This window comes from Crocodylus siamensis, chromosome 1, assembly GCF_052110815.1.
Source record: "Crocodylus siamensis isolate JL-2025a chromosome 1, ASM5211081v1, whole genome shotgun sequence".
NCBI classification, from domain to species: Eukaryota; Metazoa; Chordata; order Crocodylia; family Crocodylidae; genus Crocodylus; species Crocodylus siamensis.
In genome coordinates this window covers 71,585,073-71,609,032 of record NC_143395.1, presented here as the reverse complement: position 1 = coordinate 71,609,032, position 23,960 = coordinate 71,585,073, and the positions used below count along the sequence as shown (strand labels likewise).

Here is a 23,960-nt window from a genome sequence, read left to right as displayed (position 1 = left end):
GACCATAAGCTGAATAGAAGCTAACAGTGTGCTCTTTTTGCAAAAAAAACCCAACAATACACTGTATTGTATCAACAACGGCATCACTTGCAACTCAAGGCAAGTGATTCTTCTGCTCTTTCTAGCATTGGTGAGGCCTCACCTGGAGTACTGCATCCAGTTTTGGGCCCCTTACTTCAAGAAGAATGTGGACAGTTTGAAAAGAGACTTGCACAGAGCAACCAAAATGATTAGAGGCCTGGGAAGCATGATTTAATAACCCTAGTTCTTGCAGACTTTCCTTTTAGGTCTGGAGAAGAGAAGACTGAATGAGGATTTGATAAGTCTTCAAATACCTGAAGGGCAATTACAGAGAGGGTGGAGACAGACTTTTCCTTGTGGCTGTAAGGGACAGAACTAAGAGCTATAGTCTCAAGTTTCAGCAAGGGAAACTTAGGATATTAGGACTGTGAGGGTGTTCAAACATTGGAACAGATTACATGGAGAAATTGTTGAAATGGACAAAATCTGCTCTTGAAAAGTTGCAAGGATGGAGGATAGAAAGGCACATGCCTGGGATGGTTTAGTAAAGGATGATTCAGCCTTGATCAGGAGTATTTATACTAGATAACCTCATGAATTTCCTTCCAGAGCTAGTTTCCTATGATCCTTTCTGGAGCATAGTGGAAAAGAGGAAACAAATGAATACATCCTGCTGTGGAGCATGTTGCCAAGAAAAGGAAAAGGGATGATGTGTAAATGGTAGGGAAAAGTAAGTGGTAGTTTTCTGTGACTGGTGTCATGTGATAGAAAAGGGAGGTTTGGGGAGGACTTGAGACCCCGTGGTATACAGGCAAGAATAAGTGAGGTATGAGATTCCGAGAACATGTTGAACGATTGATATTTACTTGCTCCCATAAAGGACAGTTTTACAAAACTAATTTGTATACAATATTTTAGTTGCTTTTTTACTTGTATAAGTCACTTTAAATCCTGTTGTTTTTACTTTACTATCTAACTCCTTTTTAGTTACTTATTTTCCTTCTAAATTAATTTGAATTATGATCTAGTAGAGTGTGATCAGCTGAATGACGTAACCCATATTGAATGAATGCTGAGAAAAAGGGAGGATGACCACAGAGCCTGTGTTTAACTGAATTATTTTTGCCCTTTGTAGGTGTCAGAGCAGCATGCTTCTTAAACTTTGCCCTGAAATAGAGAATCAGCAGGATGAGTTTCCCATGACCTTTTATTTCTTTTGTGTTTTCTTCCCCCAGTGTATCACTTCTTGTTATTACAGTTAAGATGTAACTCTTTGTCAGGTAGAAGTTATGTAGCTGTGTTGAAACATTACATTTCATGACCAGAGTATTGTGGGAAACACTGAGCTCCCCCTGGGGTTTTGCATCAATCAGCAAGTCCTGCTAAAGCTACAAAAATGAATGCAGCTGCAGAAATCCAGAGTTGCTGCTGGTGGACCACATTTTCATTCTGTTCAATGCATTTGATATTGGGGTGGCAGAGAATGGATATATATGGATGTGTTTGTTTTGATTGCATATTTCCTTGCTATTAAGTTGCTGTGAGTTTGACACGCTAAATAGGTTAGGGTGTCAAACTCAAGTCAGTTGGTAGGCCTTATTCCCTAACAGTACCCATAGGGTTGGAATCAACTGCTGTTGCCAATTGTTTCCAATTTTTGTTGGGAACTGTGATTTAAAACTGGTAAACCTGATGAGGGGACAGGGACAGAGGGAGAGAGCATCGACCTCCTAGGGCAGAGACATTACCCATTGGGTACTGGCTAGTAGGGATGTGAGAAACACCTTTGTTTTGTTTTGGTTTTGGATTTGGCATTTTGATGGGACAGTGATTCATTTCAGTGTTTCGAATTGCTGTTTCATTTTGTTTAGGCGGAAAATGTTTTCCAGTTTCGACACTTTCAGTGTCTTGGCCATAGGCTATAATGGGGAATGACTAAAATGCCAAAGGCCTATACCATTGTCATTTCTTGCCTGATTCTGATGAAAATTGCAGGAATAGTAGCCCCTTCTGAGGCCAGGAAGCCTGCCAAGTTTCAAGGAGCAGGGGTTTCTGGGAAACTGCACTTTGTCACAGAGTGGGGTTCGTAGAAATGGCCATGATACCCCTAGGGCCCTGTGAGTGACAGTGCCAGCTCTGCTGTGTGGGTGCCTTCTATTCTCACCTGCTGCCATGTCTTGTTGGAAAAGATAATAGATCGGGAGGCTGCCCTTGAGCTTCAGCTCAGTCACTGTCCCACTAAACCTTGTAGGTTCTTGGACCCCTTGCCAGGACTCGGGGACGCCCTAAGCCTTGTGGGCTAGATTCATGGCTCCAACCATCCCTTACCATGCCCCATGACTTGCAGATAGTATATCAATATCATCCCTGTAATGAGGTCTCAGTCTCACTCTACCTTCTATTGTTGCTATGCCCTCACTGGTGCTGGGGCCTCTCCATGACATGGTAGTGTGCCCCAATGAGGTCTCCTCCCCTACAGCCTCAGTCCGGTCCACCACTTTAAATAACAATTGGTAAGCAGTACAGTAGCACTAGCATCTCAGGCAGCCAAACTGTCACAGAGCCTTTCTTTCCTTTCCTGCAGGAGCTTCTCCAGTAGCTGCCAGAGAACTCTCCCTGCCAGCCTCAGCCCTGGGGCTTAGATGTGCCCAGGACCCTGCCTCCTTCTGGTCAGCTGACCAGGCTCAGGTGCTAGGGGTGTTTGATCTAAGGACATGGCACTGGCAGACAAGGTTCTTTGGGTCAATTTGGTATCTTTTAGTAGACCAATAGAATAGTTGTAGAAGTATATCTTAACAAGCTTTTGTGTTGAAAACCTTCATCAGGAAGGGAAGCACATTCAGTTGGTAAATACAGTTTTCTTTGCTTTATGCACTTACTAAAATGAAGAAAAGTTGGATTTGTAAATAGTATCGTCAACACAGCATGAACTATAACACATGTTATGTTCATCTGAGTTTCATTGTCAAGAGGTTGCCTCTATCTTTTTCCTTGGTATGGTGCTGCAGTTTGAAAGAGCTGTTTCCGGGCTGTCAGTATCTATTAAATAACTTTGTCCCTATTAATAGTACTTTGTTTGCCTCCTACTTGATGCAAGCAGGAAACCCAAGAGGGACTGCAGATGAAATTAGCTTTGGTATCTTACAGTTGTACAGGACCTAGTACAATGAGGGCCCAATGTAGTCAAGGACTTTAGATGTTACTACAATAGACTAAACAATGCTAAATAATAAGATAAATACAGGCAATCCCTGCTTAACACTGTTTTGCTTCGTGCTATTTCACTATAATGCTCGCTTTACATTGATACCCGATTCCACTTAGTGCTCAGTGAATTTCATTATAATGCTCACAGGCATTGTACAGCTGGCAGCAGGTTTTGCTTAACGCTCATTTTTTCGGGAACCAATTAAGAGCACTAAGCAGGGGTTGCTTGTATTCCTGAGTACCAAATCATGGAGGAGAACTTTTGGTATAACATTTCAAGTTTTTCATTTTTTTTAGGAAAGACATGTTCAAATGGCTCTGAGTCTTGTTAAAAAAGTTAGTTCTGTGAATCAGTTTACAGCTGTGTAATGATTCGGCCTGCTTATCTGTAGAATGAATTTTAATTTAGGAACTGTATGTGGAAAGAGAGAGACATGTTGTATATCTGAAGGGAACCAGGCAGGGCCATCCCTGGTGGGGGAGTGAATCGGGGCGTCCGCTCTGGGCCTTGCAGTCAGTGCCGCATCGGCCCTGCCGTTGCCACCATGCACTGCCAGCTTCAGGTGCCTGCCACCCCCACTCACTCTGCTGGCTCCAGTCACTTGCCACCCTGCCCAGGCTCCCCTCAGGCTGATATACACTGGGCCCTGCACACTCCTAGGGACAGCTCTGGGACCAGGCCTAGGGGGGCAAAGAGGAGACCGAAGAAACTAATGAATATGCTGAACAAGTTGTTCAGGTGGAAATGCTGGTGGTGTTGAGACCAGTGAGTTTGTCATTGATTTCAGTGGAATCAGGATTTCACCCTTAGTTTGTATGTTGCTGTATGTCTTTAGCAGACAAAGTTCTTTTGGGTAAATCTGATATCTTTTCATAGACCAACTCAGATAGTTGGAAAAATTCTTTCTAGCAAGCTTTCATGTATAAATACCCTTTGTCAGGCTGGGGAAATATCTGTAGTTGGTGTTTGCTCTTCCTGGATGGAAGGAATAGTAAAGAAGCCAGAGGCTGGCATGCAGTGCAGGCAAGAAAGCCAGTCACTGAAAATGGAAATGGAGGCATCATGAGGTGAGGGACAGGCTGGGGTGTGGGAGGAAAGGGGATGTAGCAGCGCACGTAAATGTGGAGAGGTACCTGGGGAGTCAGATGTGTGGCAGGTTGTAGTGTGTCAGAATTCCACTGTCTATATTGAGTCTGTGAATTTCTGTACGTAGGAGGTTGGGCATGCTCCCACTGGTGCTAGGCTGAGGAGGAGCAAGGGCAAAAGGGTGGTGCCTGTGAGAGATGCACCAGCATCCCTGTGGTGCTCATGCATTTTACTTCTTTGCCTGGTTCTGGCTCACCAGTGCAGGCAGGTAGCATATGTGGGATCATCTGCTACCTCAAAATGATTCCAGAGCACACTACCCCTTTGCATCTGGGGTACAGGTGTGGATCCTGCATTATCCCTCTCCTCAGCAGGCAGAGGCACAACAACAGGAGGAGCTGAGCCAGCTGCCCCCACAGCCTTCTCCACAGTCTCTTCTGGGGAAAGGGACCTGGCTCTAGGGGAACTCTGAGGGGTGTGGAGCACAAGCTCTGCTTCCCCCCTGTGCCCCAGAATTTCTTGTGCTATCAAGCTGAGGTCCCCTACTTAAAGAATGAGCTCCTATAAGACTGGGAGTGGAAGGCTCATGCTGGGACCTGCAGTTGGGGTGGAGGAGACTATGCTGCTGGTGCTGCTTGTTGTCATGCTGCTGATGCTGGGGTTTACAGCTGGTGTTGGAGTGAGTGCAGCTGCAGGCACTGCTGCAACCTCCTTGCTCCCAGTACCAGCAGAAGCCTCATGGCTGGTTGAAAAAAGGCTGTCTCAGCTTGGGCGGATGAGAACTGACACCTCTCCCTCTTCCCCCTTTTGCTCCCCTCCTAGACTTGGCAGCACCAGCCTTTCCAGCACACTTCATGTTTTCCTGTGATGGAGAAGGGTGCCTGACTGTGTAGTGTGTGTATGTAGGTATCTGTGTGTAATCTATCTGATCTATATGCTGTGCTTTCCTGAACAGTGCCAGCAATCATTGTCTGGCAAAACACAGATTTTTTTTTCTTCAGGTTTAAAAAAAAATTCAAAAGGAATGGATATAGGGGAAAAAAAAGAAATGATCTAGGAGAACAAAACTAGTATTGTATCCTATCCAGTCCTTTGCAAGTAGACGACGCTCCCTAGCTAGACAGTAGCAGCTAGGAAGCAGTCGGAGTCGGTGCCTTTCAAATGCTGTTCTCTGGCGAGAGACAGGCTGACAGTTTAAGTACTCGCAGGTTTATATGCTGTTTTAAAACTTTTTAGGTCCGTCCCCTCCCCCCTGAGCTCTGGGACTGGAAGGGACCTCGCGTACAGTTGGGAGACACTGGCCAGCTACACATGTCAGTCTGTCACCTCCCCCCCTCCCTCCCCCCTGCATTTGACAACCCCTGGGCTAGACCAACATAGTGGATCTGGCAGCTGTGACAAGAAGCTCTGTTAGCTGGATCTGGTTCACAGGCCATATGTTTTGACACTCCCATGTAGGTAAACAACGTGCGCTTGTAAATGTTTATTCTTCATATTTACAAGTATTTTAAGTGCTTTTCTGGAAGGAAAATTTGTCCCTGCCTGTCCAAAAGTGAATAGTCCAAGGTCCTAATTCTGTTATTGTCTGTAAGCAGGTAAATCCCCGAGCTTGTGTGTATCACTTGTAGGGGCTGAGCCTAAACAGATAACAGGAAGGTGATTAAAGCGTTTCATACAGCATCCTTCTACATCTTTTATGTCAGTCCTTTCCTGCCATTAGTGCTTAAGATCCTTTCTCACACATTCCAAACTCGATTCATTTTGATCTAGCATTTCTGTGATGACTTAGCCTTCCTTGTTTGCATTGTCCTGTCCTCACCCACCCATCTATCAGTTGTTTCATCTTCCCCTCTCCCTTAACTCTTTCACTGTTGTGTTTATAAAGAACTTTTGTGTGTCCCAAGAACATTACTGATGTGAAATATGAGAAATTTTCTTCAGACAAAATGGAACGTTGTAGGCAAAACTCACTGCATGATTTTAAAGTCTAGATTAAATAACAATGGTTGTAGTGGCTAAAACTTTCAATTTTATTTTTATTTTCAATTTTAGTAAGAACGGCTTTACTAGCCATTATTGGGTTTATGCCAACAAAAGGAGAAGGAGCCATAGGATCCTTAGATTATACACCAGAGGAAAGAAGAGCACTTGCCAAGAAGTAAGCCTTATATTTGTTAAGATGTGTAACAACTTGTTTATAAAAACAGAAGCTGAAGGAGGGGAGTATTTCCTTTCTTTACTGTTCTGAATAATCACTTTATGATTGTTAGTCAGTTGGAAGCAGTCAGCCACATTACTTACTGTTAGTACTGTTATTTTGTTTTAGTGCTGATAGCATGCCTGTATCATTGCTACTTTTCTGGGTTTCATTCCCCAAATGTTTTATTCTGGAACATCAGTTTTCTTTTTTGAGTTTATTGAACAATTTCTTTCTGTACCTTTTTGTGCTTGTATCTTAATAACCTGTCATATAATATCTAAGAGAAAATAGTATATATGGCATCTCCAACGTGTATATTTGTTACTGAGATTAAAGTGCTTTGTGCAACAGGCTTGTTTCTGAGAAAGTAGGCAGCAGAATGGAAGTCTTAAGCTTTCAGTGCTAGTAGCATCTGGTCTTGGGTGTCTAATCCCACAATTAGAGAAGTGAATCAGTAGCTTTTCACCACTTCACCATGAATATCAAAGCAAAGTCTGTCTTAGTTTCTTAACTAAACTTCTTCCAAATTCAGCTCCCAGTGAGGGAAAACTCTATTGCCATGGTGGCCAGACTGCTGGTCATGAGCGGCATGGGACTTGCGGCTCTCTGGAAATTGGTCAAAGACCTGCCCAATTCTCTCCTAGGCAACACTGGGGGATAGCACAGCCCGGCACCTCCCACTACTTCAGCTTTCCCTGTGGGGAGCATGCCCTGAGCCTGCTCTCCTTCTTTCCCTCTGGGACTGCTGGATCAAGCACAGGGGCAGGGACTGCAGCCACACCACTCTACCCCAAGACATGCCCCCCACAGGGAAAGTTGGAGTGGCTCAGCGGTGTGTGTGGGGGTGGGGGTGGTCACCTCCACTCTAGGTTTCTCAGCATCCCCCTTTCTCCCCTGCTGTCTGGCTCTTGAACTTTGGAGGATCAGATGTGGCTCCCAAGGTGAGTAACTCTGGCCACCCCTGCTCTGTTACCATATTACTGGAAGGTGAAATGGTTCTGTAGGACTTCTGGATTTTACATATCATAATTGGGCTTGAATAAGAAATAGGGTACTTGCAAGCAGGTAGCAAGAGAAATCTGTTAGTGTTGCACATTCTCCTCGAGCAGGAATTTCTTCTGAGGGTAATAAGCCTCGAGTTCTTCCAAGTTTTGCCATCAAGGAGGACTTTGAGTTAGGTGTGTCAAGCCAAAAGTCCTAACCTGTCAAGAGTTGAAGAGGTTATTTGAATCTCTGTTTTTAGAAAAGGTGAAGAGGAATGAAGCCTATTTTTTGTGGCATTATGGAGTATGTTTCAGCTAGTGTTTCAGAAAGTTGCGGTTAAATGTATGCTGTCTGGATTGGCACCATTTCCTGCTCTCCAGGAAATTTTCTTTTATAGATTCATAGATATTAGGGTTGGAAGGGACCTCAGTAGGTCATCGCGTCTGCCCCCCTGCCCTGGACAGAAAAGAGCGCTGGGGTCAGATGACCCCAGCTAGGTGCTTGTCCAGACTCCTCTTGAAGACCCCCAGGTAGAGGAGAGCACCACCTCCCTTGGAAACCCATTCCAGATTCTGGCAGCCCTTTCTTCTGAAAGACCTACATCTTACTGACAAAAATGAAAATGCCCCTATGTTATGCTTAAGTGCCTAAAACTGGCTTATATGAAATGGTTGGTATGTTACCTTTTTGCAGCTTTTTGGATAGATCAACAAGATGCATAGATTAGTATTTATGATTAGAAATTAACATAATGAAATTTTAAAAAGAAAATGGAGTTTCATCTTTTATCTGTTGCATCCTCTTGGTTAGTCTTTGTGTGTGTTGCCCTATTATACCACCTCTTTCTGATGCTTTAAAGAGTTGATTTCAATAGAGCAAGTTTTGAAGTAAGACCATATTATCTAAGGTATCACTGAACAGCTTACAAAAGCGCACGGTTTAGAGGTTTATTTCCTTAAAAGTTTTGTCATGCACAGGGGCCATAGCAGATGGTGTTCAGTAGTAGGGCTGTGTGAAATTTTACCGGCCATTTCTTTTTGACACTATTTTGACTCATTTTTGAGGTTGAAACAGCAAAATCAAAATGAAACAAAGGGTGTCAAAACAACCTCGAAACAAAATGAGGCTAGTCTGGACTGGGACTGACTTCCCCATCCTCGGCTGATCTAGTGAAACATCAAAACAGCCTTACTGTTTCGACAAAGCAAAATAGAACAGCTGTTTCGAATCGAAATTAAATTCAAAATACAGTTCCATCAAAACCTTGAAACTCAAGGTGAAACGGAACGGTGCCGTTTCGCACAGCCCTATCGCTAATAGCTCTCAGAGCCCCTTTTGGGAGTGGAACGTAATGAAAGAGTGAGGTGGATCAATTCATAAGTGTTTCAGTATGAAGGTAGAGTAGAAAACTCTTCTTTGGTTCCAAGAAGGTATGTCATTAAATGCAAAATGATTGAGCATGGAAAATTCTAAAGTATGGACTGCCAGATACAAATCCTGGGACGTCATCAAGCAAATCCCGGGACGTCATTCTCCCCTTGTACTTGGCCTTGGTGAGGCTCCAGTTGGAGTACAGCATCCAGTTTTGGGCTCCACAATTCAAAAAGGATGTGGAGAAGCTTGAGAGAGTCCAGAGAAGAGCCACGTGCATAATCAGAGGTCAGGGAAACAGACCTTACGATGACAGGCTGAAAGCCATGGGGCTCTTTAGCCTGGAAAAGGGCAGGCTCAGGGGTGACCTGATGGCCACCTATAAGTTTATCAGGGGTGACCACCAGGATCTGTGGAAACGTTTGTTCACCAGAGTGCCCCAAGGGATGATGAGGTTGTAAACTACTACAAGACCATTTCAGGCTGGACATAAGGAAGAATTTCTTTACTGTCCAAGGCCCCAAGGTCTGGAATACCCTGCCATAGGAAGTGGTTCAAGCACCTACATTGAACACCTTCAAGAGCCAATTGGGTGCTTATCTTGCTGGGATCCTATGACCCCAGCTGACTTTCTGCCCTTTTGGGTGGGGGGGCTGGATCGATGATCTTCCCAGGTCCCTTCCAGCCCTAATGTCTATGAAAGTGGGGCATAGCAGGTAAGAAAATGTCAATTAAAGACTAATTTTACTTATCACCAGGTCACAAGATTTCTGCTGTGAGGCATGTGGTGTATCCATGAAGGAAGCCCTGCTACCATTAACATCAGAAAGCTCTTCAAGCCAAGCTGACAAAGAGGCTAAGGAACTTGCCAGACAAATTAGCTTCAAGGTAGAATAGCTATTGGTATTTTTGTTATTGCTTTAATTTTAGTGTGATGTATTGCTATGAGGAAACAAAAACATGAAAAGCAGGCTCATGTTTTCATGTAGCAATACATTGTCTTGTATTTCTGTAAAGATCTATTTGTAGAAGAGGGAGCAACTACCACAGATAGTGCTAGGGGTGCACTGATAGACATTTTGGGGGCTGATACTGATAGCTGATTTTAAGGGGGCACATCTGCCAGTACCAATCTGATTTCCAATACAGGTGCATCCAGCTGTTGTGGTGGAAGGGGAGGGGCATGGAGGAGTGGGGGCAGATCAACACCCCCCTGCGGTGAGGGAGGGAGTGGGTGGGTGGGGCATGGGATGAAGACATGGCTTGTGGGGGGAGGGGAGGTGGCTTCTGCTGAGTGCACACCCCAGGAGGACATGGGGGTGGGGTGCTGTGCCCCCAGATCTGTGTGGGGTCAGGCAAGTAGGCTGGAGCTGGGGTTCCTCTTGGCAGGGGCTGGTCTTGGGGTTGGGTGGCAGGAGGGGGGTACAGGGGAAGCTGCAGCCACCCCAAATATCACTATAGCCCCCCCTCCCAGCGCTGCCAATGCCTGCCTGGTGCAGCCCCAGCTCTTCCTGGTGCATGGGTGGAGGTGGGGTTGTGCCAGGCAGGTAGCAGCAATAGTGGGGGGTTGGAGGGGCTATGGCAAAACTTGTGGTGGCTGCAGCCCCCATCCCCCCATCCCAGCGCACCTGCCCTGAGCCCAGCCCCTGCCAAGAAGGGCCTAGCGCAGTCCCAGCTGCAGCCTGCCTGCCCCACCCTACATAGCTCCAGGGGGCAGACCCCTTCCCCCCCAGACGAGCCACAGCAATGTCCTGCACCCCGTCCCACCCCAGCTGGGCAGCACCTGCCCCTGCCCTATTCCCTCTGTCACCATGGGGGGGCATTGATCTCCACCTCCCACACCCCTTCCCTCCCTCCCATCCCCTTCCTCCACAATGAATTCACCAGCTGCACGCAGCTCTCCACACTGCCGGGCTATGTTCCTGTTTAGCCGATAAATGCCTGTACTTGCACGCAGACTGTGTGCTGTGCATGCACGCAGCCACAGTGCAGGCATTTAGTTATAGGCCAAATTATTGGCCTCATCAGGCCGATTTCCAGTACAGCCAATTTTCTTTATATCAGTGCCGATGCAATATTGGACTGATGTATCAGCGCACCTCTAGATAGTGTACTGTCTCTGGGGAAAATAAAAACAACTAATGTGTTGTGCAGTCCAAGCACTGGCTTTCATTCAGTTACACTGATGGCTGGAGTAACTACTATAGTAAAGTTTGTATAACTGTATTCATTCCAATCCCTGTTTTCTGTCTAGATAAGTGTCTGCCCAAAAATGTGTGTTAAAGCAAGTTTGGGCAACGCTTTTTTTTCTTTCTTTCTTTCTTATAGAGGGAGTTAAGCATATACTTTTTTCCATCCCAAAATATTGCAAGCTTTTTTTGAACAGCTTGAGAAGACTGTACATGGGAAGATTGAAATCTGGCATGGAAACTGCTCTTCCCGAGAAGTGAGAAATAAAAAATATGGGAGCCTAAATTTAATAGAAAGCCTATATGTGTGTAATGCATCAATAAATCTGTACACGAGCAGCTAGTGCTCATCTAACCTGTCAGAATCAGTAAGACCCAGTAAGGAATATGATGTTTAAAAAAGTTAGTATTTATTTGCAATAACATTTTCAGGTTTTTGAGGGTCTCCCCCCTGCCCTTCCACTCTTTTTCCTTTTATGGATGATAACACGCAACATTATGCAAAAAACAGTATAAAGAAAAATTAGACCCATCTTTAAAATGTTAGGTTTTGTTTATCAGTGGGCTTTCCCCTTGTATAAATTTGAGAGTTACAACTCATCAACAAGTTTTGAAAAATACTGTACATAGTTTAAACACAATTTGCATGACTCTCTATTGTCAAAGTCACACACTGCAGATGTTTAAACAGATGTTCTAAAGTAGTATTGTCTTTTTTAACTATTTTGATCACTCATTTGAAATGTACATTTGTATTTCTTTAGGCGGAAGTCAGTTCATCCAAAAAGTCTATTGCTGAATCTTCAAACACATCAGGTTTGAACCATTCTGCCACACTACCTGAACCCACACAGGACAATATAGATAGAGCTTTCCAGGATCTCGCCACCAGTGCTATGGTATGGTTTGTGTTCAGTTATTATTGTTAGACGTGAATGCATATGTAAGTGGAAACCACAGTCTCTGAAAATGAAGCGTCTTTTTTTTAAAATTTTTTTTAGACATACCTAGGTAGTACTTTAGCTGACAAGAGACTTTGTTTGAGATTATGTAATTTTATATAAGCTATGTATTCCACAGAGATGCACAAATAAATGAAGTTTGGTTAGTAAATTCTTAAAATTTGACCAAACAATAGTCAGCAAAAGAGGTATTAGGAAAGAATTCTGGGTAGTTGCATGCTGCAGTTTTTAAAAACAAAAATACTTAGTCCTAAATAATTTTAATTATTTTACTAAAAATTAGTAGTTCTTTGTCACTGACACTGTCATTCTTCTCCAGTTCTTCTGTCTTTCCCCTGTCCATCTACCTCTTTCCAACTTTTACCTCCCTGTGTTTATACTCCATCTCTTTTCCTTGGTCTTAACATGCCTGCTTCCAATCACTATCCTTTCTCCTTCTCTGTAATGTCCAATATAACTTGCCTTGTCTAGGTTAGAACTCAAGTTGTGATATTTAGAATCTGCTGGTGGGGAGACCTGAACTTGGCAATTGGGAATCTTGAAAACTTGTTATGTACTGTTTGTTAGCTAACCTTGAATTCTAGTCTCTACAAGGCAATTTTAAAAAACTTTCCACAATAGCTGTGTGATTTGCTGATGCTGCTTGTACTTATTCTGATTTGGCTTGAGTGACTCTGTTCAAGTCTTTTCTAGCATATAAGCCTTAATGCCTGTATTCCATCCTCTTCAGCCTTTTGCTGCCTTCAAAAGGCAGTTGTCACTTTCTCCTCAATACCCACTTTTTATCAGCTTCTGTGACATTTATAGGTCTTCACTCTACTAGCTTGGCAGCTTCTCCTGTTCCTCTCTTCCAGTCCCTCTGGGCTCTATTCTTGCGTTGCCTCTCTTACTTATTGGCCTTAACCTTGGACAACTTGGTCCAGGTGTGTATGTTTTTAATGATCAGTTCCATACTGATAATTGCTAAATGATGCTCTGCAGCTTGGATGTCTCTTTTCCTTTTTCTGTTTTGTATCCCTGCCTGTCTGAGTGATATCTTAGGTTGCATAAACGTTTTGGGGCAGGGAATGTTTTCTGTAGCTTAGGTTTTTTTTGTTGGTTTGTTTTGCACAATCTACCTGAGCAAAGTCTTTGGCGTGATCTCAGAAACAATATGGCCAAAATAGAATTTAAAAAAATGCTGTTTACTTCCCTCTACAAATTCATTTCAGTTTATAGACATTAGGGCTGGAAGGGACTTTGTAAGATCATTGGGTCCAGCCCCCTGCCCAAAGGGCAGGAATTTCTTTGTAGAAGACACCAACATCATTTCCCTACCTGTAACTGGGGCCCAGAACCTAGAGATCTGCAACTCTGCTCTTTTCTCCCCACTCTCTATCTACAGGGTGTGGGAAACCCTGGTATTTTTATAATGTTTATAGAAATCTACTTTTCCATTGACCATCCCAATAACCCACGCTCTTGCTCAAGTGGTATTTCTTCCTGACTCGCAGGTACTGAGCTCACAATCAAAAACACATGCCTATTATTTAATTAAAAATATAGTCATCAGTGCCTTTTTTTGTATTTGTCAATTCAGCAATTGCTTGCAAGACTCTAAATACAGTAAAACCAATATGATTCTTGATGGGTGGGAAGGGGATGAGTTGCATGGGGTTCCCAACTTGATTTTGCAGAGTGGTGAGCTCTGGTCTTAATGAATCCATGACTCTACAGATCCATCAATCCACTATCTGAACACAGGCACACATGCCAATGCCAGAGAGATTGCTGCGTCCCTCAGGCAAGAGTAGTCATTGTGGAGCACAATCTGGTAAGAGAGATTCTGCTTCCCAAGAAGTAACTTGTTTATTTCAGTTGGATATTGAGGAAAAGATTTGGATCTTAGTTGTCTGTTTAATGTGAAGGTACCACAGGATGTCCCTTACAAATTTTTTCATAGTGTAACTGATATGAATGTCTCTCTCTTAACTGGAAATTTAAGGGAGGAAGGGCTAAGATTTGATATAGATGAAGCAAGGTAAGGGAATACCATGAAACAAAAAGCAAAGTGTGCCAGATATCTTAGAAGCCATTTTTTAAAATATAGACATAAGTGGTTTGTCCAGATGTGTCTGGCAAGCTGAGCAATTTAGGAGTTGTATGCTCTGACTCCCATTCCCATGCCTTTAAATATAAAACCTTCCTTTCTCTCCTTTTCCATTCCATCTTTACTGACTTGCTATACATTTTCTTTCAGAATTGCAACAATCATTAATTTCAATAATTTGTGTGAAGGGCTAGGGACAGACATTAAAAAATACAAAGCTGGAATTGATTTAGTCTTTGCAGGTTACTCTAACCTAGAGAGATTGAACTGATTTGCAAATGGATAAACATTCACTTTTGATTCAGAAAATACAGGCACATGCTTGCAGTGGCTCAGGCTAGAAGCTGGGAGGCACTAGAGCGAGACCTCCCTTCCCTTCCAGAGTGCTAAGCTGGGGGGGAGGGTTTGGCCAGGCCCCGGCAGGATGCTATGATTATGATTGGCTTAAACCCCCAACCTGGCCTGCACAGTCCCTAGTCAGGGTGTGCCTGGAAGGGGAAGAGGAAGCAGCCCTTGCCAGGCTTCCCCCAGCCCCCTGCTTGCTGCTCAAGGGGCAGGGAGTATTGCCTGACCCCTGGCTACCGCTCTGAGGCAAAGGGTGTGGGGCCCCTACTTGTGTGAACTGTATGGATCTGTTGATGATACTGAGCTTTTCAGTCTTCCTCTCCTTGCTTCTTAATATTGTCCACTGCAAACTGACAGGCACTGCATTCACTGCAAACCAGGTCATTTCTCACACCTCTCTCTGCCCCCTGTTGAACACTGAGTGCAAGCCAGCAGGGAGCTTACTAGAACACAACGCTTATCAGCCCATCAAGAAAACAAAGCCTCTCATTAGTTCGAGCTCTTCTTAAAGGGCTTTTTGTGAAGCCTTTTTAAGGAAGAATGGAGGGACATTTACCTGCTGACCTGTTGATTATCTTCAAAAAGCCCTAAGCAGACACTATTCTGTCTGCCTCTGCTGGAGAGGGAGAGGCAAGCATTAGCTAGAATTTGGGGTGGTGTGATTGTTACCAGATGCTGGCTGGTGTCTCTGCTGTGGGAGAGGGCGGGGATCCCTGCTTAAGCAGCAAAGGGAGGGTGGGGCAGGGGAGAAGCCAGGCAGATGCTGCAGTCCCCACCTCCTCAGTTAGCCAGAGCTCTTGCTAGGGTGGAGAGGGGCTGAGCCAGCCTCGCTCTCTAGAGCAGACAGCTCAACCCAGGGCTGTAAAACATACTGGGATGCTGGCGGACTCTGATTTAACTTAAACCAGGAAGTGGTGTGGGACAAGTTCCATAAACTGGTTTGACCCGAATCAGTTGAGTTGGATACTACATTCAACCAGGTTTATCTTAAACTTGTTTTGGCCATTTTGAAACTAGTTTATATGCACTGAACTTATGTTCTGCTACAGATTTAAACCAGTTTCTGATCACTTAAACTGGCTTGTGTATATCTTCTGTCCCGAGTCTTAGAGAGAAATAAAAATGTCATACCTGAATACCACTCTTGTCCTTTTGCATATTGTATCAGTCTCTTACCACAGAGCTCTTGTGCAGAGTCAAAAAATGTTCTTAGATTTGCAGCTTTTCAGTTAGTTAACTAACAGGTATATCTTTCTGTTTTTATGACTTCTGCAATAAATTTGACTAAAGAAATGAAAATATTAATTCTTAATATTTTTTAAATTGTGCAGTTTATAATGCCACAAGGTATAATGCTTATATAACCCATCCATTTTGGAAGTAGATTGAGGCCTGGTGTTGGACTAGGCAACTGCCCCTGACTGCTGCAAATGTATTCTATGCACTGATAAATTGTAGACAAATCCCAGATAAGCTGTTTTTTTCAGCCATGCTGGTGCTTCAGATTTGGTTTAAAAAAATAAAAGCATCAGACCATCTGTTGCATCTTGTAGGGCACTTCCAAGTTATGTGGAAATGCAAATATGCTAATAGCATGCTTTTTTTTTTTTCACAAAAAGGAGTTTTGGCAGGTTGATTAGGTTTATAATGAGCCATTTGGTTTGATTGTTTTCATCACAGATAATAGCTCCTAAGTGTATTGAGTTAAAATCAGTACCCTAGAACCCATAGAAATAATCATCATAGTGTTAGTATTTTTCATTGGAAAAGAAAAGAAATTAAAGATTACTTCAGTAATTCCCATTTTTAGTGTCACTTTTATTCAACAGATTAGTGCTTATGCGACAATCGTAGTTGAGTTTTTTCAGAGCAGTCAAAACACGAAGTGATAAAGCTTTCCACTTATGTAAACATTTCCATTTCTGTGCATGCTGGACTGCTAACTGTGAAAAGTAGATTAATATTTTAAGGGATCAGATTGTCCATCTCTTTGCTGGTATTACTTCATTGAACATATGCTTGAAAACCTGCCCGTATTTCTGAGCCACAGTCTTTTGGGGAATAGGAATTGGTGGCTAGAAGCTAAGTAGAAGGAGAATGAGTTGTGAAAGTCTGCATTTCAGGACTTGATCTTGCTACCCTCACTTAAAAAAAATCATGTTAAAGCTAATAGAAATATCCCCCTGTCAGCGATGGGAAGGTGGGGAGCACCTGGAGCCCTGGTCTAATGAATGTATGAGTAACCTCATGAAACTTGGCTCCTGCTCAGTTGGTCTATATATAGAGGGAAAGCTCTTCACAAATCGAAGAGCTTGCAGGACCAGGGTCTTAATTTTTAGGGACTTAATTTTGCCCTCTCTTTTCAAGGATCATGACTACATATGTGGGGGTGATGGGAAGGTCCCCCCTTGTTGGCTAAAGCAGTCATAATTTAAGTTAAGGGTGGGTGACCTGCAGCATAGGTGCCACAAGTGCCATTAGCATCCTCTGTGTGGCATGCAGCAGATCAGGAAGGGGATAGGCAGCACAGTGGCAGGGCAGGAAAGCATAGCAGTAAATATGTTGGGAAGTACAGGTCTGGGAACAGAAAGCAGAGCACCAGATAGGGCAGGAGAAGGGGATCAGAGTGCCACTCAAGGAGGGTGCAGGGCAGATCTGTGGCATGTCTACCAAAAAGGTCCCCCCCTGCAGTGATTTAAGCCACGACTGTGTGCAGGTTTTCTTTTTTTTTTCCAAGTTGTTCTCAGTTTGACACTTAACCATGCCAGTTCGTGCAGCAGTTTGAGGATAAAAAGAGCAAATCTGACCTGATACCAAGTCCTTGTAAAGTTTGTGCAGTTTATCTAAGTGTAGCAGGTTTAGCTGGCTCTTTTCTAGGTCCTCGGTTTCTACTAGTTGGCACAGGGTAGGGAGCTGAATTCTCAGTTCTGGAGTGTTGTTTGGGGAATCCCCTCTGTGGGCTGTTTGTTTGCTCCGGACCTTTGGATAGGATAGGATATAAATCTAAAATAAATACCTAATCCTGGAGCTGATAGGTGTGGAATAATCTTTCATAAGGGTTAGAGCTCAGTGCATTATCAGCTATCCATATTTACATCACTGCAGATGTCTCCTGAGGGCTGCAGGCAAAAAAAGTGTAATAAGCACTTTCCCAGCGAGTCAACATTGTGACTTGCTAGGAGGGCATAGCAATTTAATGCTGACCTTCAGGCGGGGGGCTGGACTTGATGATCATCTGAGGTTCCTTCCAGCCCTAATGTCTATGAAATCTATGAAATTCAATATCCAGAGCCCAGTCACCAACTCTTCCGCACCCCAACCTCCTACCTGCAGATTGGATGTCCCAAAAATTGCAGATGTTGCTGAACCAATCCTGAAAGAGTGCATGTTAAATTTCGGTTGATTATTCCCCATGCTGTATTTCTCAGTACTACATTAAAAAGGTATCTAGTCAGGTTGCTCCTATACCTGTGTATCTTTAAAGGCCTCTCTGCTCTCTGTAAGATGAAAAATGTTTCTGACATATTAGGAAATCATACTGGTTTACCTGGGCAGTTTCTCTAGTTTTCTTGTGTGCTGTCACATGTGTACAAACACCTGCCTTTATGAGTTTTGATACTTCCTTAACCTTCACCTCTACTACTTCCAAGAAGTTTCTGGAACTTGATACCCCAGAATAGACTTTACTAACCCTAAAAGCCACAACAAATACTGCCTTAAAGTTCTGCCCTGCAAAGACATACCTGGACTGGAGGGGGTAAGGCAGGGGCTGGGAAAGAGCCAACACATAGGAGGCCTTAATATATGTAAATATCATGCAGCTGGCCTTAAATCTTGAATATTTTTGGTGCCAAGACTTAAAAGGCATTTGTACACGTTTGCGCTGCAGCACTGGGCGCTTTTAAAAGTACCCAGCGCTGCAGTGCGTGCAGTTGGTTAAGTGGTGAAATGTGCATCAGTGCTCAGAAGATGGCAGTGGTGTGCTTTTGAACCAAAACACCTCAAAGGTGGTTTAGTTCAAAAGTGCACTACCACCGTTTTCTGCAGATTGATGCACTTATAACTGCATGCATTGCAATGCAGTATGTGTCGGCTCATGTGCGGAGCAGACTTGATTAATCAAGTCTGCTCCGACCTGCTGGATCTCTGTTATGTCGTGGGACAAAAAGGTATGTGTGTAAATGCCCAAAGTTGGAAGCCTCATCTTCAGAAAGTATGAGTGAATTTTACTTGTAAATAGTGTTAGCTCTTTGAATCTGTCTTCTGAAATGGATATATGTAATGTCAGACATAATTACCATATTTACTTAAATATAAGATGACTTACCCAATAATTAGATTCTATGTATGGAAAACCTGTAAATTTGTTATAATATTCCAGGCATAGAATCTAATTTATTGGAGGCTTACCTTGAATTTGTGCATCTCCCACTGCTACAGGAGGGAAAATGAATCTGGGGCTGGGGGAGGGGGTTCTGGCGGCCTCCTTAGCCACTGCTGCCCCAAGTTCTTCCCTCTGTAGTTCCCCCCCCCCCACCTTATGGTTAAACCCTGCTTTCCCTGAGCACATGGAAGTGAGGGGCAAATTTGAAAACAATAACTTTGAAATAAACATGACTATAGTAATTTGCATATAGGCAAATTACAATGGATACTATTGACTTAATTCATTTTACCTCCTGTTTTGAAACTGGGGCAGATTTTAGCACAGGTACTCCATAAACACACTTTTAATCACACTTTTGTACCTATTTATGTACAGTGCAAACTTTGAACCTCTCCTTGGACCGAGACCTTGTAGTGGTGGAGAGGCTTGTGTGTCCCAATGATCCTCAGACCTATGTCGTCTGGAGTCTCTCACTCCTGGCAGGGTCACCCATGGCGAACAGACCTGAGGGGAGGTTCCAGACAAACCACGGTCCAAACCCCCAGTCCTCAACGGTGGATCAGATGGAAGAAGTTAGGATCTCAGTGATTGTTAAGATAGAAGAAGTTTGCATCAAGATAGAGGTCATTAAGGGCCAGTGGTTCTCAACCTTTTTCATTCTGGGACCCATTTGCCAAGATTGGCTTGTCTTGACCCCCACCCCAAAGCCACAGCCCCTTGCTCCTCCAGCTGCCCCCATCCTGCTTGGGTTGGAGCACATGTAGTGAGTGTGGGCCCCTGCATGTATGGACACTGGCCCCATGCTGCCCGCCCAGGCACACAGCTCCCTGCTGCAAAAGACTGCCCTCACCTCCTTCCCCCACTGAAGGGCCAGTTGCATTCTCCTTGCTACTCCCCGTACCCTGCTGCAGCCCCGCATCTGGCCACTGTCTCCTGTGTGCGTGCATGCATGCATGTGCACACAGACATGCACGCACCCTACCCCACAGCACCCTACGCCCATCCTCTGGGCAGTCCCCTGGACTTCCATCCCCTACTCCCATGCCCTTACCTGCATCCAGCGGCTGGGGCTGCTCCCATGACCCGGCCTTGCTGTATGCTGGTTATGTGCATCTGTAAATACAGATGCATGTGTGCCTGCTGCCTCCAATTGTCCCAAGCAGGGCTTGTAGGCAGGAACATTGCCAGCTTGCAAGGGGAAACCTGTGCTTTGGCAGATTTCTGGAGAGTTCCTTGCAACCCTTTCAGATATTCTTACAACCCACTTTTGGTCATGACCCACAGTCTGAGAAATGCTGATCTAGGGTTCTCCCTTTCCACTGGGCTCAGATCTCTACCTTTGTCAAGACTGTGTGGTTGCTATTTTTATGCATCAGCTTCCTCATGTAATGTTAAACAAAGTCACATGTAGGCTTCTACCACAGGAAACAACACGTTCTCCTGTACCACCTTCCAAAAGCCCTGTGGCAATGCCTGAGTGGTGATGGAGACAGGATTAGTGAATCTAGAAGTCTCTAGCCGTGAATCTGTTTACAGGCAGCAGTAGCCTGACAGTTGTCTTACACCTGGGTTGAGGCAGGGGTAAAATTTGGCAGCTGCTACCATGACTGAGAAGTCCTGTTCAGGATCCCCTCTGCTCCCTCCTTTATGGGGAATGGGCTAAAAAAGGTGCCCTAAACTAGGCTGTCTTACCTGCTCCCAGCTGGATAACTGTGTCCCATGGGATCGCTTTCTCTGGGGTTGAAACATCATCAGAAGACAATGATTTTTGCAACCTGGAACATTTGCACTTTGATGGATAACCAAAACAGCGAATGACTAGAAAGAACTGCCATCATCTCCAGGGAACTAGCAAGATGCAACATCAGTGTGGTAGCTCCAAGTGAGATGAGATGACTGGATGAGGATCAGCTGAGGGAAGAGGGTGGAAGCTTCTAGAAGTGGAAACTGGCCTAGGACAGATGGCTTAGGACCTTCTAGAAGTGGAAACTGGTCTAGGACAGATGCATTTATGCATCAGTTTTGCTATCAAGAATCAGCCCACCAGACAATTTACAGAGCTCCCTATGGGGATTAATGAACGTCTTCTGATCCTCTGTCCTTAAGCTCAGCAACAACCAGTATGCCAACATCAACAGTGTATATGCCTCAATGCTTGATGCTGACTATGATGTCAAAGAGCATTTCTACTCAAACTTTGACTAATACTGTCTGGGAGGACAAGATCATTCTCCTTGGTGACTTCAGTGTCAGTCAGACATTACCTGGGACTGTGGAGTGGCAATGTTGAGTAGGAAGAAGTGGGAAAAGCCAACTCCATTGGCATCTATCTGAGCAAATGCATGAAGCATGGTCGGGACCCGGTGTGGCAGGGCAGAGTGGGGCCAAACAAGGAGACTCGTTGCCACTGCAAGCTCTGTGCTATCCTGGAGAAGCACCCCCCTGTCCACCTGGCAGCAGTGGGAGCCGCGGTGCAGGTTTGTGTCTTCACTGCTACTGGGTGGGCCGGGGACACTTTGCCAAGGCAGTGCATGGCTTACAGCGGCAATGAGCTTCCCTGTCTGGTCCCATTCTGCCCTGCTGCACCAGGTCCCACCTGCTTTGCTGTGGAGGCTCTGGGGGCAGGCAGCAGGGCAGGGAATCCTAACTCACAGTGGACAGCCTACCCGCCCTGATGGGCTCTCTGCTCAGCCTGCCCTGCCCACAGGGCAGGGGGAGCTGGGCTCTGCGCTTTTCTCCCCACTCAGGCTGCAGCACCTGCCACCTCCCATGGGTGACAACTGGGGCTTGGGCGCTGCTGTAGGAGGCAGGGGGCTGTAGCTCTGGCAGCTGGGGACCCCTCTGGCAGGACTGGGGGGCGGGGAGGGCTGTGGTTAGGGAGTGAGGGACACTAACAGGGTTGGGGGGCTTTGTCTTGGGAGTGAGGGGCCTGGACCTGTGTCCTGGTGAGCGAAGGGGGCAAGGGGAACTCTGATTTTTCCATGATTTTTAAAAAAAAAAACAACCCCAAATCAAATGTTAAAATTGTATAGGTATTTAGAATTTATTTTATTATAGTGGTTGAGGCACTGGTAGGCTTTCAAATTGCTTTAAAATTGTAAATATATCAATAAAACATTGTATAGGCCTGTTTTTATTTTAATCACGGATTTTGGGGTGTTTATCAGAGAATTTGTGATTTTATTTATTTATTTATATTTTTTTTCCAACAGAGAAAACCATGATCCCTGGTAATAATTGACTCCTTCCTCTTCCCTTTATGCACCCAGTACTCACTTTGATTGCTGGGCTTTGTCGGGAACCTTACATTTCTGTAAAAATGCAAACACCTGCTATGTGGCTACATAAGCCTGATTTTATACTACTTCAGGTAGTGAATAATTTTCCAAGGGAGCATGATTTTCTGATGGAAAATTCTGTTGCTGGAAAATCAATTTTCCTCTTGACAACAAGAAAGAAGCAAAAGGTCAGAAATTCCATTTCATAACAGTTTATGATGCAACACAGGAAAAAATGTGGTTGTGTTGCAGGTATCTGCAGCTCTTATCCAGCAGACTTGCTTAAGCAAGTGTCCAAAGCTGACAGGCAAATTGTTGAATAAATGCAAATAATTACATTACTGGTTCTTTGTTGCAATCCAGAGGCAGGCAAACGGTGGCAGCATGGCAGGTAAGGGTTGTGAGTGCCTGCACCTCAGCCAGTTATGATGCCAGTGACAGGCTGGGAGAGTTAGGTAGGAGGATGTCTGCTCAGAGTACTCAGTGGGAGGACCCCAGGACTTGGAACAGGGAATCTTTTGGATTTTCATACACACAATATTCAGTTTAGGTCCTTCCATGGGTTGGAGCAGAGGACATATGTGAAGCATAAATATGGTTGACACTCCTCTCCATTTCTATACACTTTGAATAGTTGCAGTGGTTGAAGTACCAAGGCTGTGCTTAGACATGTGGACATATCAATTAAAAGTGTTTGCCATCCTGTGGCCTGACTTTTGGATTTCCTTTCTCTAAACAAATTTGAGTAATAAGTAGGGCTAGCAAAAACCATATTTGCAGACCTGTAGGAAAATCCCCTCCTAAACAACTGGTTAGAATGAGGAAGAGATTTAAAGCAACAGGCTTCTCCCACACTCTTCCATTGATATTTTTTTTTTAAACAATCAGTTATTAATATGATGCTTTGCACACTTATCTGCTGTCTTGCAGTCTTTAAATATCGAAAACAGAGATGTGTTAATAGCCCACTACTACAGTTCTCCAAAGTAACCAGGCATATTGTAGAACTTCTTGGTTTTTCATAGAATCATAGAAGTAGGGTCGGAAGGGACCTTGTAGATCTTCAAGTCTGACCCCCAGCCTGGGCGGGAGAAAAACTGGACTCAAATTAGTCCAGCCAGGTAGGCATCAAGCGTCTTCTTAAAGACCTCCAGGGTAGGAGCCAGCACCGCTTCCCTTGGAAGTTGGTTCCAGCTCCTAGCCGCCCTAACTGTGAAGTAGTTCTTGCGGATGTCTAATCTAAACCTACTGTCCAGTAACTTGTGTCTCTTATTCCTTGTTATGCCAGGGGGTGCTGTCTCTCCCAAACCCTCCTGGTCCCCCCTAGTGAGTTTATAGACAGTCACCAGGTCCCCCCTCAGCCTTCTCTTGTGAAGGCTGAACAGGTTCAGGTCCCGCATTCTCTCATTGTAGGGTCTGCCCTGTTGCCTTCGGATCATGCGCATTGCTCTCCTCTGGACCCTCTCAGTGTTGTCCACATCCCTCCTGAAGTGGGGCGCACGGAACTGGACACAGTACTCCAGCTGTGGCCTGACCAGTGTTGCATAGAGGGGGAGGATCACCTCCTTGGCCCTGCTACAGATGCACCTGTGGATGCACGACAAGGTCCGGTTAGCCTTGCCAACCGTGACCTCGCATTGTCGGCCCATGTTCGTCTTGGAGTCAATAATGACTCCAAGATCCCTTTTTGCCTCCATGCTCTCAAGAAGGGAGTTTCCCATTCTATAAGCGTGCTGCTGGTTTCTGCTGCCCAAGTGCAGCACCCTGCACTTGTCAGTATTGAAACGCATCCTGTTTATGTTAGCCCACCCCTGTAACCTATCCAGATCTTGCTGCAATC

General features: G+C 44.6%; 1 protein-coding gene across 2 annotated transcripts in view; it reads left to right on the top strand.

Moving 5' to 3' along the window:
- Positions 1-23,960, top strand: part of UBE2J1 (ubiquitin conjugating enzyme E2 J1) — a 39,801-nt gene that overhangs the window by 10,627 nt on the left and 5,214 nt on the right. For both annotated transcript variants that reach the window (XM_090036584.1, XM_090036575.1), the window contains exons 5-7: positions 6,368-6,473; positions 9,629-9,758; positions 11,824-11,958. In XM_090036584.1, the coding sequence (XP_089892710.1) occupies positions 6,368-6,473; positions 9,629-9,758; positions 11,824-11,958 (371 nt within the window). The remainder of the gene's footprint in view (positions 1-6,367; positions 6,474-9,628; positions 9,759-11,823; positions 11,959-23,960) is intronic.